At 39.3% G+C, this 19,810-nt stretch overlaps 1 protein-coding gene across 1 annotated transcript in view; it reads left to right on the top strand.

Moving 5' to 3' along the window:
* Window positions 1-19,810, top strand: part of nudt19 (nudix (nucleoside diphosphate linked moiety X)-type motif 19) — a 36,344-nt gene that overhangs the window by 11,301 nt on the left and 5,233 nt on the right. The window contains exon 2 of the mRNA XM_028810067.2: window positions 15,028-15,235. Within this exon, the coding sequence (XP_028665900.2) occupies window positions 15,028-15,235 (208 nt within the window). The remainder of the gene's footprint in view (window positions 1-15,027; window positions 15,236-19,810) is intronic.

Raw genomic sequence — 19,810 nt, 5'->3', positions numbered from 1 at the left:
CATAAGTGGTAGAAGTTTGAAACCACCAGGACTCTTCCTAGAGCTGGCCGGCCATCTAAACTGAGCGATCGGAGGAGAAGGGCCTTAGTCAGGGAGGTGACCAAGAACCCGATGGTCACTCTGTCAGAGCTCCAGAGGTCCTCTGTGGAGAGAGGAGAACCTTCCAGAAGGACAACCATCTCTGCAGCAATCCACCAATTAGGCCTGTATGGGAGAGTGGCCAGACGGAAGCCACTCCTTAGTAAAAGACACATGGCATCCTGCCTGGAGTTTGCCAAAAGGCACCTGAAGGACTCTCAGACCATGAGAAAGAAAATTCTCTGGTCTGATGAGACAAAGATTGAATTGTTTGGTGTGAATGCCAGGCGTCACGTTTGGTGGAAACCAGGCACCGCTCATCACCAGGCCAATACCATCCCTACAGTGAAGCATGGTGGTGGCAGCATCATGCTGTGGGATGTTGTTCAGCGGCAGGGACTGGGAGACTAGTCAGAATAAAGGGAAAGATGACTGCAGCAATGTACAGAGACATCCTGGATGAAAACCTGCTCCAGAGCGCTCTTGACCTCAGACTGGGGCGACGGTTCATCTTTCAGCAGGACAACGACCCTAAGCACACAGCCAAGATATCAAAGGAGTGGCTTCAGGACAACACTGTGAATGTCCTTGAGTGGCCCAGCCAGAGCCCAGACTTGAATCCAATTGAACATCTCTGGAGAGATCTTAAAATGGCTGTGCACCGACGCTTCCCATCCAACCTGATGGAGCTTGAGAGGTGCTGCAAAGAGGAATAGGCGAAACTGGCCAAGGATAGGTGTGCCAAGCTTGTGGCATCATATTCAAAAAGACTTGAGGCTGTAATTGCTGCCAAAGGTGCATCGACAAAGTATTGAACAAAGGCTGTGAATACTTATGTACATGTGATTTCTCAGTTTTTTTATTTTTAATAAATTTGCAAAAACCTGAAGTAAACTTTTTTCACACTGTCATTATGGGGTGTTGTGTGTAGAATTCTGAGGAAAAAAATGAATTTAATCCATTTTGGAATAAGGCTAACATAACAAAATGTGGAAAAAGTGATGTGCTGTGAATACTTTCCGGATGCACTGTATATACAGTATATAATATATATATATATACTAGTCATTTAGCCCGTTACAATAACGGGCGCTAGAACAGTAGTGCATAGACATTAGTAGGAACAGTCTATATTAAATGGCAAGGGAGTTTGACCTCATTCTTTTTGTTGGTCGTATTTTTCTTTCTTTCAGCCTTTCTTTTGTTGATGTTTACTTGCTGAGCTGACCGTTCTTCGTGGGCTGCCGCCGTGTATTGTGTGTCTTTAATTTTCTGTGACAGTAATACTGTATTGTACGGATCTATTCAATAAGGGCGCGCACAAAAAGGCGAGCTGGAAAAGGGCGACCTCAATTGAGCGCGGCGAATAAAGGTGTTCGTAGATAATTTAGTTCAAATGGCTCTGGAATATGTTGTAGCAGTGCTACTTAAAAACTGCATCTCCCAGCAGTCCCTGCTGGGGCTGCTGGGGTCAAAGGTAGCCACAGGCAGATAAAAGGAGGGCAGAGGGCAAAGAGGAAAAAAGTTTGTTTTTAGTTTGTATTGTTGCTATTATTTGTCGTCTCTCCTGCTGTTATTTGAACTGTGATCATTTTTGTCTTGGACTGTATTCGTTTGTTGGGGACTGGATTGTCTGTCTACTTGTTCACTGAGAGCTGTATTGGATTATTGGATTTTTCGGAACAGTGGAGCGCTCCCGAATCAACCATCAACCTCATCAGTAAATACCGGTAGGACTGTATTTTCCCTTCTCCATTGCAACTTACAGATTCGCTGGACATAACTTGGTCACTATTCATCTTTCAACCTGTTTCTTATATATGGACTTGGCTGTGTGGTGTTTGTGTTTGTTTTGTGTATGTGTAATATCGCCGAAGGGGTCAGGGGTGGTATTACTGTTTTCATTTCTCAATTCATGTCATTATATTTATAATTGTTTGTCATTCCCAGTGTGTTTATTTGTCTCTGTGGTGAGAGTGTGTGGGTCGATCCAAGGCTGGGGACGTTCCTGGGATCTCTGCTTTTAAAATAAATAAATCACCGTCTTCGTTGGCGGTGTGAATCTTAGCGGCTCCTGACCGCTACAATGTGAAGAGCAACAAAGGTGCAGATCTTTATTTACGCGTGCCTTTATTCGCTGCGACCAATTGAGGCTCGCCTTTTTGTGCGCGCCCTTATTGAAGGATACTGTCTTTTATGTCCGTAATATACCTTTAATTTTCTCTGGCGGTAATACAGGTGTGCGCGTCGGTAATATACCTTTAATTTCCTCTTGCAGTAATACTGGTTTGTATTTCCGTAAAACGCCTCTAACTTTCTCTGATAGTAATATCGCGCATCGTACCGTGCCCTGCGCATGCGCATTTCATCAGAAGACACCTACACACGGACACCTGGACGCACATAGGGATTTTATATATATATAGATAAGGCAAAGCCCTCACTGACTCATCACTAATTCTCCCATTTTCCATATAGGTGGGAAGCTGAAATTTCGCGTGCTGATTCCTTGCAGTGTATTTGCAAAAGTTAGGTATGTTTCATGTCCTATTGCAACACCCAAACGGGGGAAATGGGTGTACCTCCTAAACTGTATATATAGATTGGGGAAACCCCTCCTCACTATTTCTGCGACTTCCAATATACGTAGGAAGCCCAAATTTCCCAAACTCATCCTTTATACTTACAGATGTTAAGTATGTTTCATTTCTCGCCGTGCCCCGTAACAAACTTTCGAAAATAATGTCTTCTTTTTGGCGGTTCTCACCATTATGCCGTAAGGAACTTTCGGAACTGACCTCTCCTTTTGGCGGTTTCATTCCTTATTTCCGTTAACAGATGATTTATTTCACGGCAGAGATGCACAAGGGCCGCCCCCAGTCCCCCTAACTTTTTCTGCACGGCCGCTGTCCACGCACCTACCACATGGTTGGCTCCCTGCCTATATACATTAATGACATCCCGTGCTCATGTGCCTCCTCACTCGCTTCCTTACTTTCTTCAGCTGTTCTTCGTGCTCACTGCTCCCTTCTTCTTACGCTTTACATTATATAGTGAACTTTGCTAAATGTGCATAATTACTTCAAGATAAAAAATCCAATCTTCACAACTATTAAAAATATCATAAGACAAATTAATTACCCCAACCAAAAGTTTGGATTTGCTACGTCGACACATTCGTCATATTAAAAAGCAACCAGCTGAATGAATTCCACAACCACATCAACTCGGTATTATTCCCAGCAATTCAGTTCACCATGGAAAAAGCAATGAACTGACGCATTAATTTCCTGGACGTATGCATAGACAGAGGTAATGACGCCACCTTAATTTCAAGTGTTTATCACAAGGAATGTTATACAGACAAAGTATTACACTTTTTTAGCGATCACCCCTCATGGCATAAATAGAGTTTTATTAAGACTCTGTTCAGAAGGTTTCGCGCCCATCCATCCATCCATTATCCAACCCACTATATCCTAACTACAGGTTTACGGGGGTCTGCTGGAGCCAATCCCAGCCAACACAGGGCGCAAGGCAGGAAACAAACCCCAGGCAGGGCGCCAGCCCACCGCAGGGTTTCACGCCCATTGTAATACAAAGAATACTAAAAAGAATGAAAGACATTATCTTTTCCATCTGTTCACATCAAATGGCTACCTCAAGACATTTATCAATCAATGCTCAAACCTGATCTCATGTCCTGCTTCTCACACCCTTCTCTATCACAGGGGTGTATCAGAAAGTACAGAGTGCATCCTCTCCAAATCAGGCATCAAAATAGTGCATAAGCGTGCAAACACTCTACAAACAGCTCTTTTTGTTATTAATGCCAAAAGCAAGAAATGTGCATCAGACACATGAAACACAGTATATGGTATATCATGTAGTTCATTCACGACTGTATATGTGGGGAAAAATATCTAAAACACTTGCAACACGTATACAAGAACAATGCAATGCTTTCAGAAAGAAGGACCCACCATCTCTAATATACGCACATACAAGTTCAAACAGACATGCGTTTAACTGGGACACGGTGAAAGTAAAATTCAGGTTGGATGGAGCATGCTGATAGCGCATCACTGCACCCTTCACACAATGAACCACCTGAATTATGACCCGAGTGCAGCGTGTGACACCTCAGCACCACACTGGAGCAGTGTGAGTTCAGGGCTAATACTAAAAAAAAGACCAACACCCTTCAAATCTCACCTTATTGTCCCCCCCCCCCACACACACACACCCCCTCCCCCATCCCCACACCCTCATTTGCTATATATTGCATTTGATTCCCATATGTCTTATCATTTGGTAGGCTGTCGAAACCTAAGAATAACAAACTCATAAGATACGTGATTCATTTCTCCTTTTGTGGACTACTAGCTACAAATTTATGGGTCAAAATAAGAAACTCTAATTTCCAGAAGTATTGAGGCATCAAGCTGATCATACCCATTTAATTACAGTCCCAAAATTTAAATAAATAGGGCTGCTTTGTGTGCCTCGGTTACAAATAATTGTAAACAAAATTTAGCCAATCTGTTCTGGGAAAAATTCTCTAAGGTATTTGGAACGTTAAGCCAAAACTGACTGCCGCTCTCTGGCAGCAGTAGGCTTTAAAGTTGGAAGACCAGAAGGGCAGAGTCAGTTTCCCTCGCCAGATGTCTTCTTGCCACTGTGGAGGGAAATGAAGAGGAGAAGGTTAGCATGAGTACCCCTTCTCGGTCCATATGGTATTACCTGTTTTAGACAAGTCCAGAAGATGATCCACATATGCACGTGTGACTAATTATAAATACTCTTTCCTGAACACTATACATTTTTAAACAGATTTTTAATATTTAATATTACAGTAATCCCTCCTCCATCGCGGGGGTTGCGTTCCAGAGCCACCTGCGAAATAAGAAAATCTGCGAAGTAGAAACCATATGTTTATATGGTTACAGTAATCCCTCCTCCATCGCGGGGGTTGCGTTCCAGAGCCACCCGCGAAATAAGAAAATCCGCGAAGTAGAAACCATATGTTTATATGGTTATTTTTATATTGTCATGCTTTGGTCACAGATTTGCGCAGAAACACAGGCGGTTGTAGAGAGACAGGAACGTTATTCAAACACTGCAAACAAACATTTGTCTCTTTTTCAAAAGTTTAAACTGTGCTCCATGACAAGACAGAGATGACAGTTCCGTCTCACAATTAAAAGAATGCAAACATATTTTCCTCTTCAAAGGAGTGCGCGTCAGGAGCAGAGTCTGTCAGAAAGACAGAGGAAAGCAAACAAATCAATAGGGCTGTTTGCTTTTAAGTATGCGAAGCACCGCGGCACAAAGCTGTTGAAGGCGGCAGCTCACACCCCCTCCGTCAGGAGCAGGGAGAGAGAGAAAGAGACAGAGTTTGTTTTTCAATCAAAAATCAATACGTGCCCTTCGAGCTTTTAAGTATGCACCGTGCAGCATGTCGTTTCAGGAAGCAGCTGCACAAAAGATAGCAACGTGAAGATAATCTTTCACCATTTTTAGACGAGCGTCCTTATCGTCTAGGTGTGCGAACAGCCCCCCTGCTCAATCCCCCTACGTCAGAATCAGAGAAAGTCAGCGCAAGAGAGACAGAAAAGTAAGCCGGGTAGCTTCTCAGCCATCTGCCAATAGCGTCCCTTGTATGAAATCAACTGGGCAAACCAACTGAGGAAGCATGTACCAGAAATTAAAAGACCCATTGTCCGCAGAAATCCGCGAACCAGCAAAAAATCTGCAATATATATTTAAATATGCTTACATATAAAATCCGCGATGGAGTGAAGCCGCGAAAGGCAAAGCGCGATATAGCGAGGGATTACTGTATTTTTATATTGTCATGCTTGGGTCACAGATTTGCGCAGAAACACAGGAGGTTGTAGAGAGACAGGAACGTTATTCAAACACTGCAAACAAACATTTGTCTCTTTTTCAAAAGTTTAAACTGTGCTCCATGACAAGAAAGAGATGACAGTTCCATCTCACAATTAAAAGAATGCAAACATATCTTCCTCTTCAAAGGAGTGCGTGTCAGGAGCACAGAATGTCACATAGATAGAGAAAACAATCTCTAGCAAACAAATCAATAGGGCTGTTTGGCTTTTAAGTATGCGAAGCACCGCGGCACAAAGCCGTTGAAGGCGGCAGCTCACACCCCCTCCATCAGGAGCAAGGAGAGAGAGAGAGAGAGAGAGAGACAGAGTTTGTTTTTCAGTCAAAAATCAATACGTGCCCTTCGAGCTTTTAAGTATGCGAAGCACCGTGCAGCATGTCGTTTCAGGAAGCAGCTGCACAAAAGATAGCAACGTGAAGATAATCTTTCAGCATTTTTAGACGAGCGTCTTATCGTCTAGGTGTGCGAACAGCCCCCCTGCTCAATCCCCCTACGTCAGGATCAGAGAACGTCAGCGCAAGAGAGACAGAGAAAAGTAAGTTGGGTAGCTTCTCAGCCATCTGCCAATAGCGTCCCTTGTATGAAATCAACTGGGCAAACCAACTGAGGAAGCATGTACCAGAAATTAAAAGACCCATTGTCCGCAGAAATCCGCGAACCAGCAAAAAATCTGCGATATATATTTAAATATGCTTACATATAAAATCCGCGATGGAGTGAAGCCGCGAAAGGCGAAGCGCGATATAGCGAGGGATCACTGTACCTACAAAACATAGAATAATAAATTGCACAGTTACAGTATGTGTTTATCAGTTTATAGTTCTTACTAATATATTGCTTATACAGTATATGGTTCAGATGCATGGACTGACAACAGATTCATTCTACTTTCAAAATAACTAGTTGATTTAGTATTTGAGTGGACTTTTCACCAGCATTCTTCATATTTTAGTAGGAGTGCTACTTTAGTAAAGTAAGTGTAACTAGGCATTATATATCTGAGGTCTAGCGTTTTAAAATTTCTTTTTATATCATATGACTAGGACGCATTTCCTTAGCAATGTGCTCAGTTGTACCATCCATAATTTCATTTTCGGGTTTGTTTTTTTGTCATACAGGCATCCTCTCACAAATGACTTAGTTATTGTAACCTGACCTAAAGTTCATTTCACTTTTGTGTCATGCTACATATCCAAAGAAGCTGTGGCTCATCTTTTCAGGCACTCGCTGTATATAGAAGTGTAGTTGCTCTAAAGCAGGGGTGCCCAATACGTCGATCGCGATCAACCAGTAGATTTGAAAGGTAGTGCAGGTAGATCGCTTGCATTCAAAAAAAATTTTTTTTTAATGTTAGTCTATCATATATGCTCCCAATGGCATTTGCCACTTGATTGACAAACAGGGCGGCCAGTCAGAGACCTCTTTTTTTCTAACACACTGGTCATCCTGCACACACGATCAAACGAGCTAGCTACTACAAAACTCCGGCTATCTAAGTGATCTATTTAGCCTTCCAATTTATATCAACTAAAGAATGGATTAAAAAAAAAAAAATTGTTTTAGGGGGTGCGAAGGTATGGGCTAGATGTGGAATTGGAAGAGGATTTTTTTTTCTCACAATGTCACAATCGAAGTGCGTTTGTCTGATCTGTCAATCTATCATTGCTATTCCAAAGAAGGAAAATGTGGAAAGGCACTTTCGAACTGTTCATAAAAACTACGAAACTTCTGAAAAGCGATCTGAGAAAAAGAAAGGAGAGGGAGCTAAAATCGCAGTTAATCAGACAGCTGTCATTTTTCACTCGGCTGAATTCAAAAGCAAAGGCAGATACACCAAAGCATTGTTCCGGATGAGTCACTCGATCATTAAGCATAAGAAGTCCTTCCAAGATGGAGAGATGATAAAAGAGGCCTTCGTTGAGGCAGATGGCAAGGGAGAAATTTCTGCTTAGATTTCGAGACCCCTGGCCGGAGAAAAATTAGTTTCTCCTTATCTTTAAACATGCAGAATACAAGCAACTTAATAACGATCAATGGCTGCTAGTCTTGGCATTGTTTTTCCGATATGACCAACATGTTGAATGAGCTTAATTTACAGCTGCAAGTAAAAGACAAAACCATGGTCAATATCATTAGTTCAGTTAATGCTTTCAAACATCTGTCTTCAAAGCTGCAGCGCCTTCATTTGGGGAACATCCAAAACGTCGCGTCAAAGCTGGAGACGCAATGGAAGACATGTGTGCAACTTGACAGCATACGCTACACAGAGCAGATTGAAAATTGTCTGTCAGACTTTGACAGATGGTTTCAAGACTCAGCTTTACTTGAGCCAATCGTTACATTTAAGTGCTATCCATTTAGGGAAGATGTTGAGGGTGATTCACCCGCATCAAAAATTGCAACACTGTTTCACGTAAAACTCCTCTACAGTGGAGGATGAGATTTTGACACTACAGGATGACATTCAGCTGAAGTATGGGGCTCATGGACAGTTTTGGAACTTACTCAGAGAGGAAAAGTACCCAAACATGAGGAAATGTGCTGCCTCCTTGACTGCATTATTCGGCTCTACTTATTTATGCGAGTCAGCCTTTTCCCACATGAAGATTATTAAATCCAAATACTGTTGTGACCATAAATGTATTGAATTGTTATTGTGCCATAAGGGTTATTCAGTTATGCAAGGTACGACAACATATATTTTATGTATAAAGTATACTCATATATAGCATTCTTAATGTAGGTAGATCATTTCAACCTGGTCATGTTAAAAGTAGCTCGCAAGCCGAAAAAGTGTGGGCACCCCTGCTCTAGAGGTATGCAAAAAGGTTGCTTGTGTTATCACCATTTGCATCCATGTGCTACTTGCAATGCTTAAATATTATATTAACTTGGTCGGTGTTGGTTATTTACAAATTTTCTTCAGTGCTATTAGGGTGTTTTTCTTTGCCTTCCGTTACTAATCAAAACAGAGGTAGCACTTTTGTTTTGCAAGCATGCAAGTGAAATTATTATTACTATTATTGTTCTTATTATTATTTAAAGATCTAGCCTATCTATCTACCTTAATGTAGATGTGTTATTGCTCCGGGTCAGGTAGATGAAATGCTAATATTTTATGAATAAGTGGGTGCCGCATCTTTGAATGATTCTGAGTTTGAACGTTCCAGAGTTCAAATGCTAAATTAAAGAGAAATTTGATCAGGAGTTCAAACAATGCTTCTAAGTTCGAACTGTATGCTCAGTGAAAAAATGCAGCAACAGATGGAGCTTACGCAGAGAGCATAAACATCATCTGTTGTACGCCTAAGTTGTCTCTCGCTGGGAAAGCATCTCTTGTGTTACGCTTTTGTGTTTTCAGTGCTTTTTTCATTTCATCCTTGGTTTGTTTGGTTATAAATACTGTAAGTATAAAGGTTGTAAACTGTAATTAAATGCTGTTAAAAGTAAAAATCCTTATCATTTTTTGAAAAATGTACTAGTATAGGTAATATACCTCACAGTATATTATTTGTAGGGAAAAAAAATGGAAGAAATTTTGGAAAGGTAATTCAGAGAGAGACCTCTCTCCAGAGAGGTAAGGACATAACTAAATCAGACATAATTAAGTAGTGATCAGAAGTAACTTCATTTAATTAAGTAATATTTTAAATTTTGAATTTATGCTCTCCAAGTTATTATTAGATCTAACGTGTTAGTATGATCATGAGATGTGCCATTTACAATGAGACAATATCCTACTGAATTTAACAAACAAGTAAAACATTTGTTAAAAGTGTCAATTTCCATGTCAGTGTGTACATTAAAATCCCCTGTCAACAATATATGACCATAGTTATACCTGAATCAGAAAAAAGCTGCCAAGTTCAGTCATGAACAATGAATATGACCCTAATGGTCTGTAGATTACAATTATGCTGGAATCAGTTTTTAATATTTTAAATGAGTGCCTAATTTCCCTAAGTATTAGAAGTGGTGTACATTTTTTTTCACAATGATTTATTCCAAGGCTGCCTCCTAGTTAGTTAGTTTAAGATACATGCTAAGATGTGCCAATACACCTCATCAGTGATTCTTCCAGAGGTCATCGGGTGTTCCTGCTCTCCTGGCTTGAGCCCCAGCAGCAATAGCACATGATTCAGACTCCTGATCCAAAACCACCTGGAGGCCTTCTCTGCTGCCTCTGTGGTGGATTTTATGGCTTTCCTTTTCGCATTACCTGTGATGCCAAGCAGGATGATAAACCTTGCATAATGAGCAGCCAGCAAAGCCTCTACACCACACCTCAGTGGGCTCACAACGAACATTACATCTTCTCCTCCAGCACTGCTCCACCAGTTTATGGTACTTGGACCGCTTTTGTTCATTAGCCTCTTCAGTGAGGTCCTCCCAAGGGACTGTCGGCTCCATTGTGAGCACCTGCTTTGAAGAGGCAGATGTTAACAGCACATCTGGCCTCAAAGATGTTGGTGTAACGTGGTCCAGGAACTCGAGCTGCCTGCCCAAGTCTACTCGTAGCTTCTTGTCCAACGCCAAGGAGAGCAGACTGGCTGCTACTGTAGTTTGTAGCTGAGGAAGCTCTTCCGCTTCAGGTAAAGACAAAGGTGATATCTCTATGGCTGCCAATGACCCTGTTGTTAGCCATGGCTTTAGAGATGGCCTCTGCCACTGGCATGTGCACTTGATCATATCGCCAGCGGTATGCAGCTACTTGAAGATGTGCTGCAGTGAGTCCAGTCCAGTGCAAAGAGGACATACTGGGGAACCCACTCTTGCCCCAGTATCTCCCTATATTTATGAAGGAATGTGTATCCGTTTGGTGATGCCTCAGCTAAGAGAATAGTGTCAGATTTACTAGGCCAAGTTTGAGTTAGAAGACACAGATAAGATTTTGTAGTTAATGTAATATCATTTACCAAAGAAACTTTATTTCCAAGAGAGTAAATGTTTACTAAGCAGCATTTAAAACTACAAAGATGTTTCTGAACTGGTGATATATATTTTTTTCTTTTGAATTAAGTTACTATTACAGGTACCCCTGGTAGGGGATCTGGTTTTATTTCATGGTCTAATTATGCTCCTTATTTTAAGTTTGCATTAAGACCAAATTTATAAGAAGCCAAAAAATAGGGATTCTGGGTAACAACTACAAGATAGCTGGATAACAAAACAATGCCAATTTCAGGTTTTTATAGTAACCACAATAATTATTAAGTATTTTTAAATACAAGATTTTAATGTTTAAAATGTTTGTTGCTGAATGACTCTAACAGTTTGTTGTATCAAAAAATCCATTCCCTATTTTGAATGCTCATTTTATGCAAAATAAAAAAGATCCCATTCAGTTTTTGTCTAGGGCAAACAGTAAGCGAGAAAATGACTCAATTGTGAAGAAATCCATGCTTGAGCCTAACCAACAAAGATCTTTTGAGACAGTGGAAGTTAGGGGAAGGGGACGGGGGACACTTTGCGGGAATCCACCAGAATGGCTGTTAAGGGACGATGAGGTTTGTGTGCCATCTGACCCTCATTTGACTGTCAGTGGCGAGTTGTACATTGCATTTTACACATTCTGTAACATTTCAATTATGTTACAAACTGTTCTTTTCTGCAAAATTATGTTTATCTAAATCTTTCACATAATTGCAGCATAAAAGTTCGCATGAGCTTAATGTGCTCAGTAGCTGTAGATGCTAAATAATCATAAAAAAATATGTTTTTCTGTCATGATGAGGACTGTGTTACTATCGGATCTGTTTTTGTTTATTTTTACATATATTTTATCACTTTCCCAGTTAGAGCTGGATAGAACAGCTAGTGAGTCTAAAAATATTTATTAAATTCTGATTTCTAAATTAATTTAGATTCCTCATTGGTTTTTGACCTGTATCATTTTTCTGATACTGATTTGGTGTGACAGTACAGTTTTGCATGGGTATGGGTAAGACAATGCCCATAGCTCTGTGTATATGAGTAAAAACGTGCCCATACTCTGTGGGGAAATGATGGGTTTAGGGAAAAATACCTTCTGATTTAGATCTGGTGTTGGTGAATTTCACCACAGGAGTGGAAAGTATAAATATTAGAGATGGACATTGTGAACAACTGTGCATATTAATAACCTAATAATGTTAAAATCACCATCTTTTCTCAGTATTTTAAATATTCTTAATCAGGTTGTTTGTGCTTTGTTTTTACAATTCGAATTAAGCTGTTCTCTCACAGGAGGCTTGGATGAAACCCTGTTTCTCCATGGAAAGAAATTAATTATATGGTATAATGGTTATGTGTTTGATTCATTTTATAAAATACATCCTACAAATGACTATTATATCATCTACCATTGATGCTTTGAGTAGTGCACAGAAGCCTTTCACATTTTCACACTCTTTGTGACCTATCTCTACAAGTGTGTATTGGTTTATGTAATGAATAATTAAGCAAAGGCTAAAATGGCATTGTACTATTGTACTTTTAGTTTTGACTCGTGGGGCTGGATGGTCTCTTGGCCTTCGAACCCCTGCAGATTTGCCCATCTGGAGTTTTTTTTTTTTTTTTTTGGTTTGTTTTTTTTCTGTCCTCCTGGCTATCTAACCTTACTTCATTCTTTGTTACTTAGTATTGCATAATCTTATTTTTGTTTCATATAAACTTTTCTTTATCTTATAAGGCACTTTGAGCTACACCATTTGTATGAAAATGTGCTATATAAATAAATGTTGTTGTTGTTGTTGAAAGATTTTATTTTAAAAATACAATCCAAATCAGAACAAGTTGGGATGGTATGGAAAATGTAAATAAAAACAAAACCCACAATGATTCTTAAATTTACTTTGACTTTAATTTTATTGCAGATAGTTTGAATCCAAGACATTCCATGTTTTGTCTGGTCAACATAATTTAATTTATTAATACTGTAGATCCATTCCTACATTTCAGGCCTGCAGCACAGTCCAAAAAAGTTGGGATGATAAAGCATTCACCACTTTCTAATGTCACTGTTCCTTCTCACAATACTTAAAAGATGTTTTGGCACTGAAGATACCAAGTGATAAAGCTTTTCAGGTGTTATTTTGTTTTATTTTATTTTATTTTCCTGTAAACGCGTCTTCAGGTGTGCAACAGTACGGGATCGTCGTCATCTCAGCTTTTGTTTCAAAATTCTCCACACATTCTCTAATGGGGACAGGTCAGGACTGCAGGCAGGCCAGTCCAGTCCCTGTACCACCTTCTTCTGCAGCCATGTCTTTGTAATGTGTGCAGAATGTGATTTTTGCTTTGTCTTATTGAAAAATGCATGGATGTCCCTGAAAAGTAGGTTACAGTAATCCCTCGCTACTTCGCAGTTCACTTTTCGCGGATTCACGACTTCGCGGATTTTATATGTAAGCATATCTAAATATATAACGCGGATTTTTCGCTGCTTCGCGGGTTTCTGCGGACAATGGGTCTTGCTTCCTCAGTTGGTTTGCCCAGTTGATTTCATACAAGAGATGCTATTGGCGGATGGCTGAGAAGCTACCCAATCAGAGCACGCAGTTAAGTTCCTGTGTGCTGCTGATTGGCTCAGCAACGGAGTGCTGCATTAACCAGGAAGTCTCATCTCACTCATTCAGCATTAATGTGCTACTGCTTCAGGGGCCGTGTCCAAGCGCCAACAGAAGATGCAAATGACTGCAGAAAAGGTAAAAGTTTTGGATATGTTGAAGGAAGGGAATAGCTACACCATTACAGCATCAATGAGTCCACGATTCTTTTTATTTAAAAAGGAGGAAAAGCATATAAGATCTACGGCCGCAGTGTCCTTTAACCAGGGCACAAAACGAGTTGCAAGTGGACGTGATAAGGCAGTAGTCTGGATGGAATCTGCTTTAGGAATCTTTGCAACAAGGTCGACGACGTCATGACCGCCTACAAGCTGCTCTTCGACCGGAAAAAGAAGCAGCAGCAGCAACTTCCGATCACAATGTTTTTGCAGCCTCGCAAAAAAGAGCCAGTTCCTCCTCCTCCTACTACTACTACTACGGATACACCTTCGGAAACCGTGGAGGAGGTGCCCCAGGAAATGGCACCGCCGTCTGAAGAGACGTAAAATACAGTCATCGGCTGCGCAGTAAAAGTCATCATCACCTTCATCGTCATCATTTTTACTGCGCAGCATATTCATCACCATCATCACGTCATATATAGCTATGTGTACTTCGCTATACAGTAAGTGTAAACTTATCTACCGATTTCATATTGCTTAGCAGTTGTCCCTGTTATTAATAGAGTAAAGGGTGGGTTGTAAACAATACAGGGAGGGTTTAAAAACATCCAAATACACGTTAAATAATTAAATAAATATGGTGTCCCTACTTTGCGGAAATTCAGTTATCGCGGTCGGCCTTGGAACCTATCTCCCGCGATAAGTGAGGGATTACTGTATCTTGAAGCCAGCATATTTTGCTCTAAAATCTCAATGTACTTTTCTGCATTAATACTGCCATCGCAGAAGTATAAGTTACATTTGCCAAGGGCGCAAACATCCCCATACTATGACAGATCCTGGGTATTGGACTTGTTGCTGATAACAGTCTGGATGGTCCTTTTTGTCTTTTGTCCAGAGCATACCGTGTCAATTTCTTCCAAAAAAAAGAACCGGAATACATTCATCTGACCACAATACATGTTTTCACTGTGCAATGGCCCACCCCAGGTGTCTCTTCATATTGTGTAGTCTGCTTGGGAAGTGGTATTACCTGTGAAAATCACCTTACAAAGTGGGTTTTTTTGTATTTATTTTCAATTATTAATTAACTAAGGCCTTGAAAAAATCTGTTTTTTTTCACAGGAGGTGATTGTTTTTTTATCATACATTTTCTTTTTAATTTTATTTAGTGACAGTATTTTATTACTTTTTGTATTAATTTGATTAGTCACTGCTGACAGAAAGCAGTGGGTAGACAAGTTTACTTCATAGCTGGCCTAAAATGTTCATTCAGAGTGGATCACATGGTTGTCTAAATGAAAATATTGTTTTGTTTTTCCTTATACAGTGGGAAGATCCAATGGCAATCCTAAGCAGTTATAAGAGCAAGGCAGTATGGATTGCACCACCTCAGTTTTATGAGCTTAGCAGATTGTGTAACTTTCTCCAGCTGGAAGATTTACATCAGTTTGCTGTAGGTCGTGGACTGCAAGGATGTGAAAGATGGATGCCTCTTCAGTTATCACTGGACAATTCATTAGTCTCTGTATTACCAGGTAGAGATTAAATGTAAATATGTGTATTAATCTCTGTTTTTAAAAGTCCAGATCTTTGATTTTGTGCTGTTTATAATCACAGTTTAAGTATTTGTTAATAATTATAAAAGTTGCACATAATTTATCAATGAGTCTGATTTTATTAATTTTGTAAATCACATTGTCTTTGTCTGCTGCACCTATTTAGCAACACGTATTCACCAAAAAAACATTCCATCCCCATTATCTATTTTAGTAATCTGCCTGCTGGTTATTTATTCAGTTTTGTTGTCACATATTTCAATTATAGGTACAAAGCATGAATCTTAGTCTAAAATATCCCATTTTTAGTTCCTATGTAATGACAGACATACACATAACAAATTCATATATATAATGAATGTGTTTTTTTTAATGTTGTCAATATAATGGGGAACAATTGTGTGCTTCCCTGCCCTTGAAAATGAAATGCTATACTCCACATTATTTTGCAAAGCCTGCTTAGAGAATTGGGCCAATGTCTAAAGAGTTAAGGAGAGATATGAGGCAACCTGTTTTGGTTGTGCTTGTGAGGTTGGCTAGTAATCGCATCAACCTGAATAGCCTTTAGAAGAAAAATTGATAGCATGATTTGTTTTGTTTAAATAGAGATTACTTACTATGTGGTCTCTATTTTTCCAAGTCAGGTAAGTGTATTTTTGCATAGTGTTCTTTAGTGAGCAAAGGCTCAGAACTTTGTAACACGTTTACAGCTAAAATGCTAATTACAATTATGTGATGCACATGCATACAGTAAATATAGAGTTGTATATGCATAAATGATTACTTAGCAATTTCAAATAGAGTATCCTAATCGGATCCTGGAAATGTAAGTCCATTGGTACCTTTCTTTTATACAGTTTATTTTTGTTATAAATTGAATACGTACACATGTTCTCACATATTTGAGCCTTGTTCATCCCAAATGTGCTGAGACTGTCCTTGCACTGTATTTAATAAAAGATTGCTTTTTATGGTAGTAGTAATTGTAAGCATAACAGGCACTTGGCAAGAAAGCTGAGGCCTAAAATTGCAAAAAAGTGTGCCTTGATGGAACATAAAGTGTTCAGGGATTAACGCAGGAGTAGCACATAAGGCACGGCTCAACAAAACACTCTGGGCTCTTTCTGGTCAATAACCAGACATTGTTAATGTTAGTATACAAGGTGATTGTTTTATCCTCTAGGCCACTACAGTACTGCAAAACATGGTCCTTCTTATGTTCTATTTCTCAATCACTTTTGATAGCTTTCACCCCATAGTGTCCTCCTGACTCCAGATTGAAATTGTCTCTGCTTTAACCCCCTCCTGAGATAATTTACAGCCAAGCCCTAGAATTTACATATGGGATCAGGATCTGCCCTTCTTTTGTTTCAGAAATACATGACTGTAATTTCCCCCTACTTACTCCAGTTGTGCCAGCACTGCTGTGTCTTCTGCTTTCTTAAATGGTCAGGTTTTGAAGACAATATCCATTCTTCCTAATACGTTAAAAATAGCAAGTATTGTCACAAAATATTCAGTTTTTCATGACTTGTCTTCAGTAACCAAGAGCTTTGCATTTGCTGTTCTTCCATTGGCTTACTTACTTAATCTCTAGGAAATTGTCTCTTAGTAGCCTCTGCAGTCTAAAGTTTGTTTGTGCAGAACCTCTTCTGCTGCCAACCTGCTGCTGTCTTCCCTGGAGCTTTAATTTAATCTTTATCATTCTGGTTGTTCCCTTGCCCCGGCAACTTCTTGCAAATGTGTCATTACATCACACTAGGACTATAATTAATCATTATAATAACAGAAACAGAAGTGATCATTTGAAAGGCCTCAAATACTGAAAGAACTATCTTTAAAATTGTTTCTTATAAATAGATATGTATGTATTCAGGAATACGGAAGTGGCATAACACCATAGTGTAACACTTAGAGTGATGAAACAGGCAAAGATGGGAGGAAATTGGTTACAGAATAGGAAATTTTTATATACATCATACTTTATTGTTTAAGTTAAATAAATGTCAGTTTAATTTTCATAAGCTTTATACAGTTCCTATCATTCACCCCTTAGAGATTTTCACATCCATCCATCCATCCATCCATCATCCAGCCCGCTATATCCTAACTACAGGGTCACAGGGGTGTGCTGGAGCCAACACAGGGCGCAAGGCAGGAAACAAACCCCGGGCAGGGCGCCAGTCCACCGCAGGGCATGCACACACACATACCAAGCACACACTGGAGACAATTTGGAATCGCCAATCCACCTAACCTGCATGTCTTTGGACTGTGGGAGGAAACCGGAGTACCCGGAGGAAAACCACGCAGACACTGGGAGAACATGCAAACTCCTTGCAGGGAGGACCCGGGAAGCGAACCCGGGTCTCCTAACTGCGAGGCAGCAGCGCAACCCACTGCGTCACCGTGCCGCCCAGATTTTCACATTTTATTGTTATACAACATTATATCCCAATGGATTCAATTTGTTTTTTTTTTTATCCCGATCAGAAAAATACTCTGTAATGTCAGAGTGAAGCAGATCTCTGCACAGTGGTGTACATTGACAATCCAAGCAACTCTGTGAAAAGGTTATTAAAAAGAACAGTCATGGGGATGAGTACAAGAAAATATTTAAGCCAATAAATATCCTTTAGAGTACAGTTAAATCGGGGGTCTCCAACTAACCACCCTGGTCCTGGAGTGCTATTGTGGCTAGTGGTTTTCATTCTAACCCAGAATTGGAGACCCCTGAGTTAAATCAGTCTTTATAAAATGGAACAAATATGGCACAGCTGTCCACAAAACTAAGTTGACATGCAAAAGGATGACTAGTGAGAGCCAACTGTAGCCAACTACAGTGGCTGAAATGCAAGAGACTAGTATGCACACAATTGTTGTCTAGGTACCTCACTGTTTGTAGCTTTATGAGACAGTAGCAAAGAGAATGCCACTGTTTAAAAAATAAATGAATAACCACTTTCCTTGACTGATGTGTACAATGACAATAATGGATTTAGCATGAACAATACACAATTCCATGTGCTTCAAAATGGTAACTTCACTTGCATTCGTTGTCCCTGGGCCTGACAATAAGGCAATTTTTTATACATAATACATAAAGCCAGTTGTTTCATTACTGTTATACTTGAAGTTCACATCTTTCCAGTTAAAGTGCTGGATTCCATGTTTTTCTATATTTCCCCATTATCTTCACACCTGCCCACATACCCACTGCACAGCCTACTCCCAAGTGTGCACTCTTTATCTAAGATAATATTTGTTTCAAAGATCAGGCAATTATCCAGTAAAACTTCAGAATCTTTTACTTTCAAATGTTTATACATTTGCATCTGTGTGCTGCATAGAGAGCATTTGCAATGTGAGAGTTTTCAAATAAGCATTCACTACTATTCCAGCTTCTGTTTTCTTCACAAAGTGACATGCATGTTATTATTCGGTATGATTTTTGATATGCCCAATCATTTTGGAAAGAGTAAACATTTGGCATTTTAAGGCATATAGACCTCAATCCACAAATTGCAGTAATCATTTGATGAGACAATTTACTTTTCAATAAATTCATGCCAGCCTGCTATGTTTATTATCAACTCAATAGTGTGTTTTCAGAATGGCAGTTATTTTTCCCAAAATGCAATGCCGTGGAGCAAATCACACTTCTTCTGCAGATAAGAATTTTTCTCAAAATGCCTTTTATGCCATGAATTTATTTGGACTTGCCAAATGAACAGTTCTTTCTTTATGTGCATCAAATAAATCTTCATATATTCCACAGCATTAAAAAGAAGATATGTTTAGTTTTACACATAGCTAATAATAAAAAAAATTCTTTATAGTTTACTTTTTTTTTTTTTTTTAAAGTAACACTGTATATTACGTGGTCCTTTCTGGTGCTGTACAAGCTGCTAGCAAAACTACTAAACCAGTAATGTGGCTTTACTGGCTGAGTGTGTTGTGATTAAAATATTTTATTCAGGTGGACAAATGCAGAAAATTAAAAAATAGTTAAGCTTAGAGTATCAAAGGGCATTTCCAGTGAATCAAGTCATTTGCCTGAACTCATGAGCAAATTACAGATCTTTTGGTTGTCAAAGAGCTTTTTATTCAGGACAAGTACTGTTTTTAAATTTCAATAAAATTTCCAATATATGACTTATGACTGATGCCCTTATGTTGATTGTTATTACAATGCATTCAAAACTTACTTTTTTGTGATATTCACTAATTTTGTTTTCAAGCCTACAATCTTAGCTTATTCTCCTCCCTGCTCTTTTGCATTTTCCTTCAGAACCTGCTAATGTAAAAGGTTAATGTCGGTCTCAAGACAATTGCGAGTCCGTGAGATACACAAAAATAATTGTTCAGTTAGACTAACAAGTCAAATGAATAGGTACTTTTTTTCAGCCATCATCATATTTGTAAATCAAATTGGTAAAACATTTAAAAGCCAAAAGAAAAGTAAAAATAAATAAATAAAGCTGGGTAAGCTATGTCAGGCAGAATCCTGGTTGTATAACAATATTAATCTATATTAAATTGTACATATTAGAT

This window comes from Erpetoichthys calabaricus, chromosome 9 (assembly GCF_900747795.2).
Source record: "Erpetoichthys calabaricus chromosome 9, fErpCal1.3, whole genome shotgun sequence".
In the NCBI taxonomy this organism is placed as follows: Eukaryota; Metazoa; Chordata; class Cladistia; order Polypteriformes; family Polypteridae; genus Erpetoichthys; species Erpetoichthys calabaricus.
Note: the sequence above shows the minus strand (reverse complement) of the source record. Positions and strands in the feature narration are given on the sequence as shown.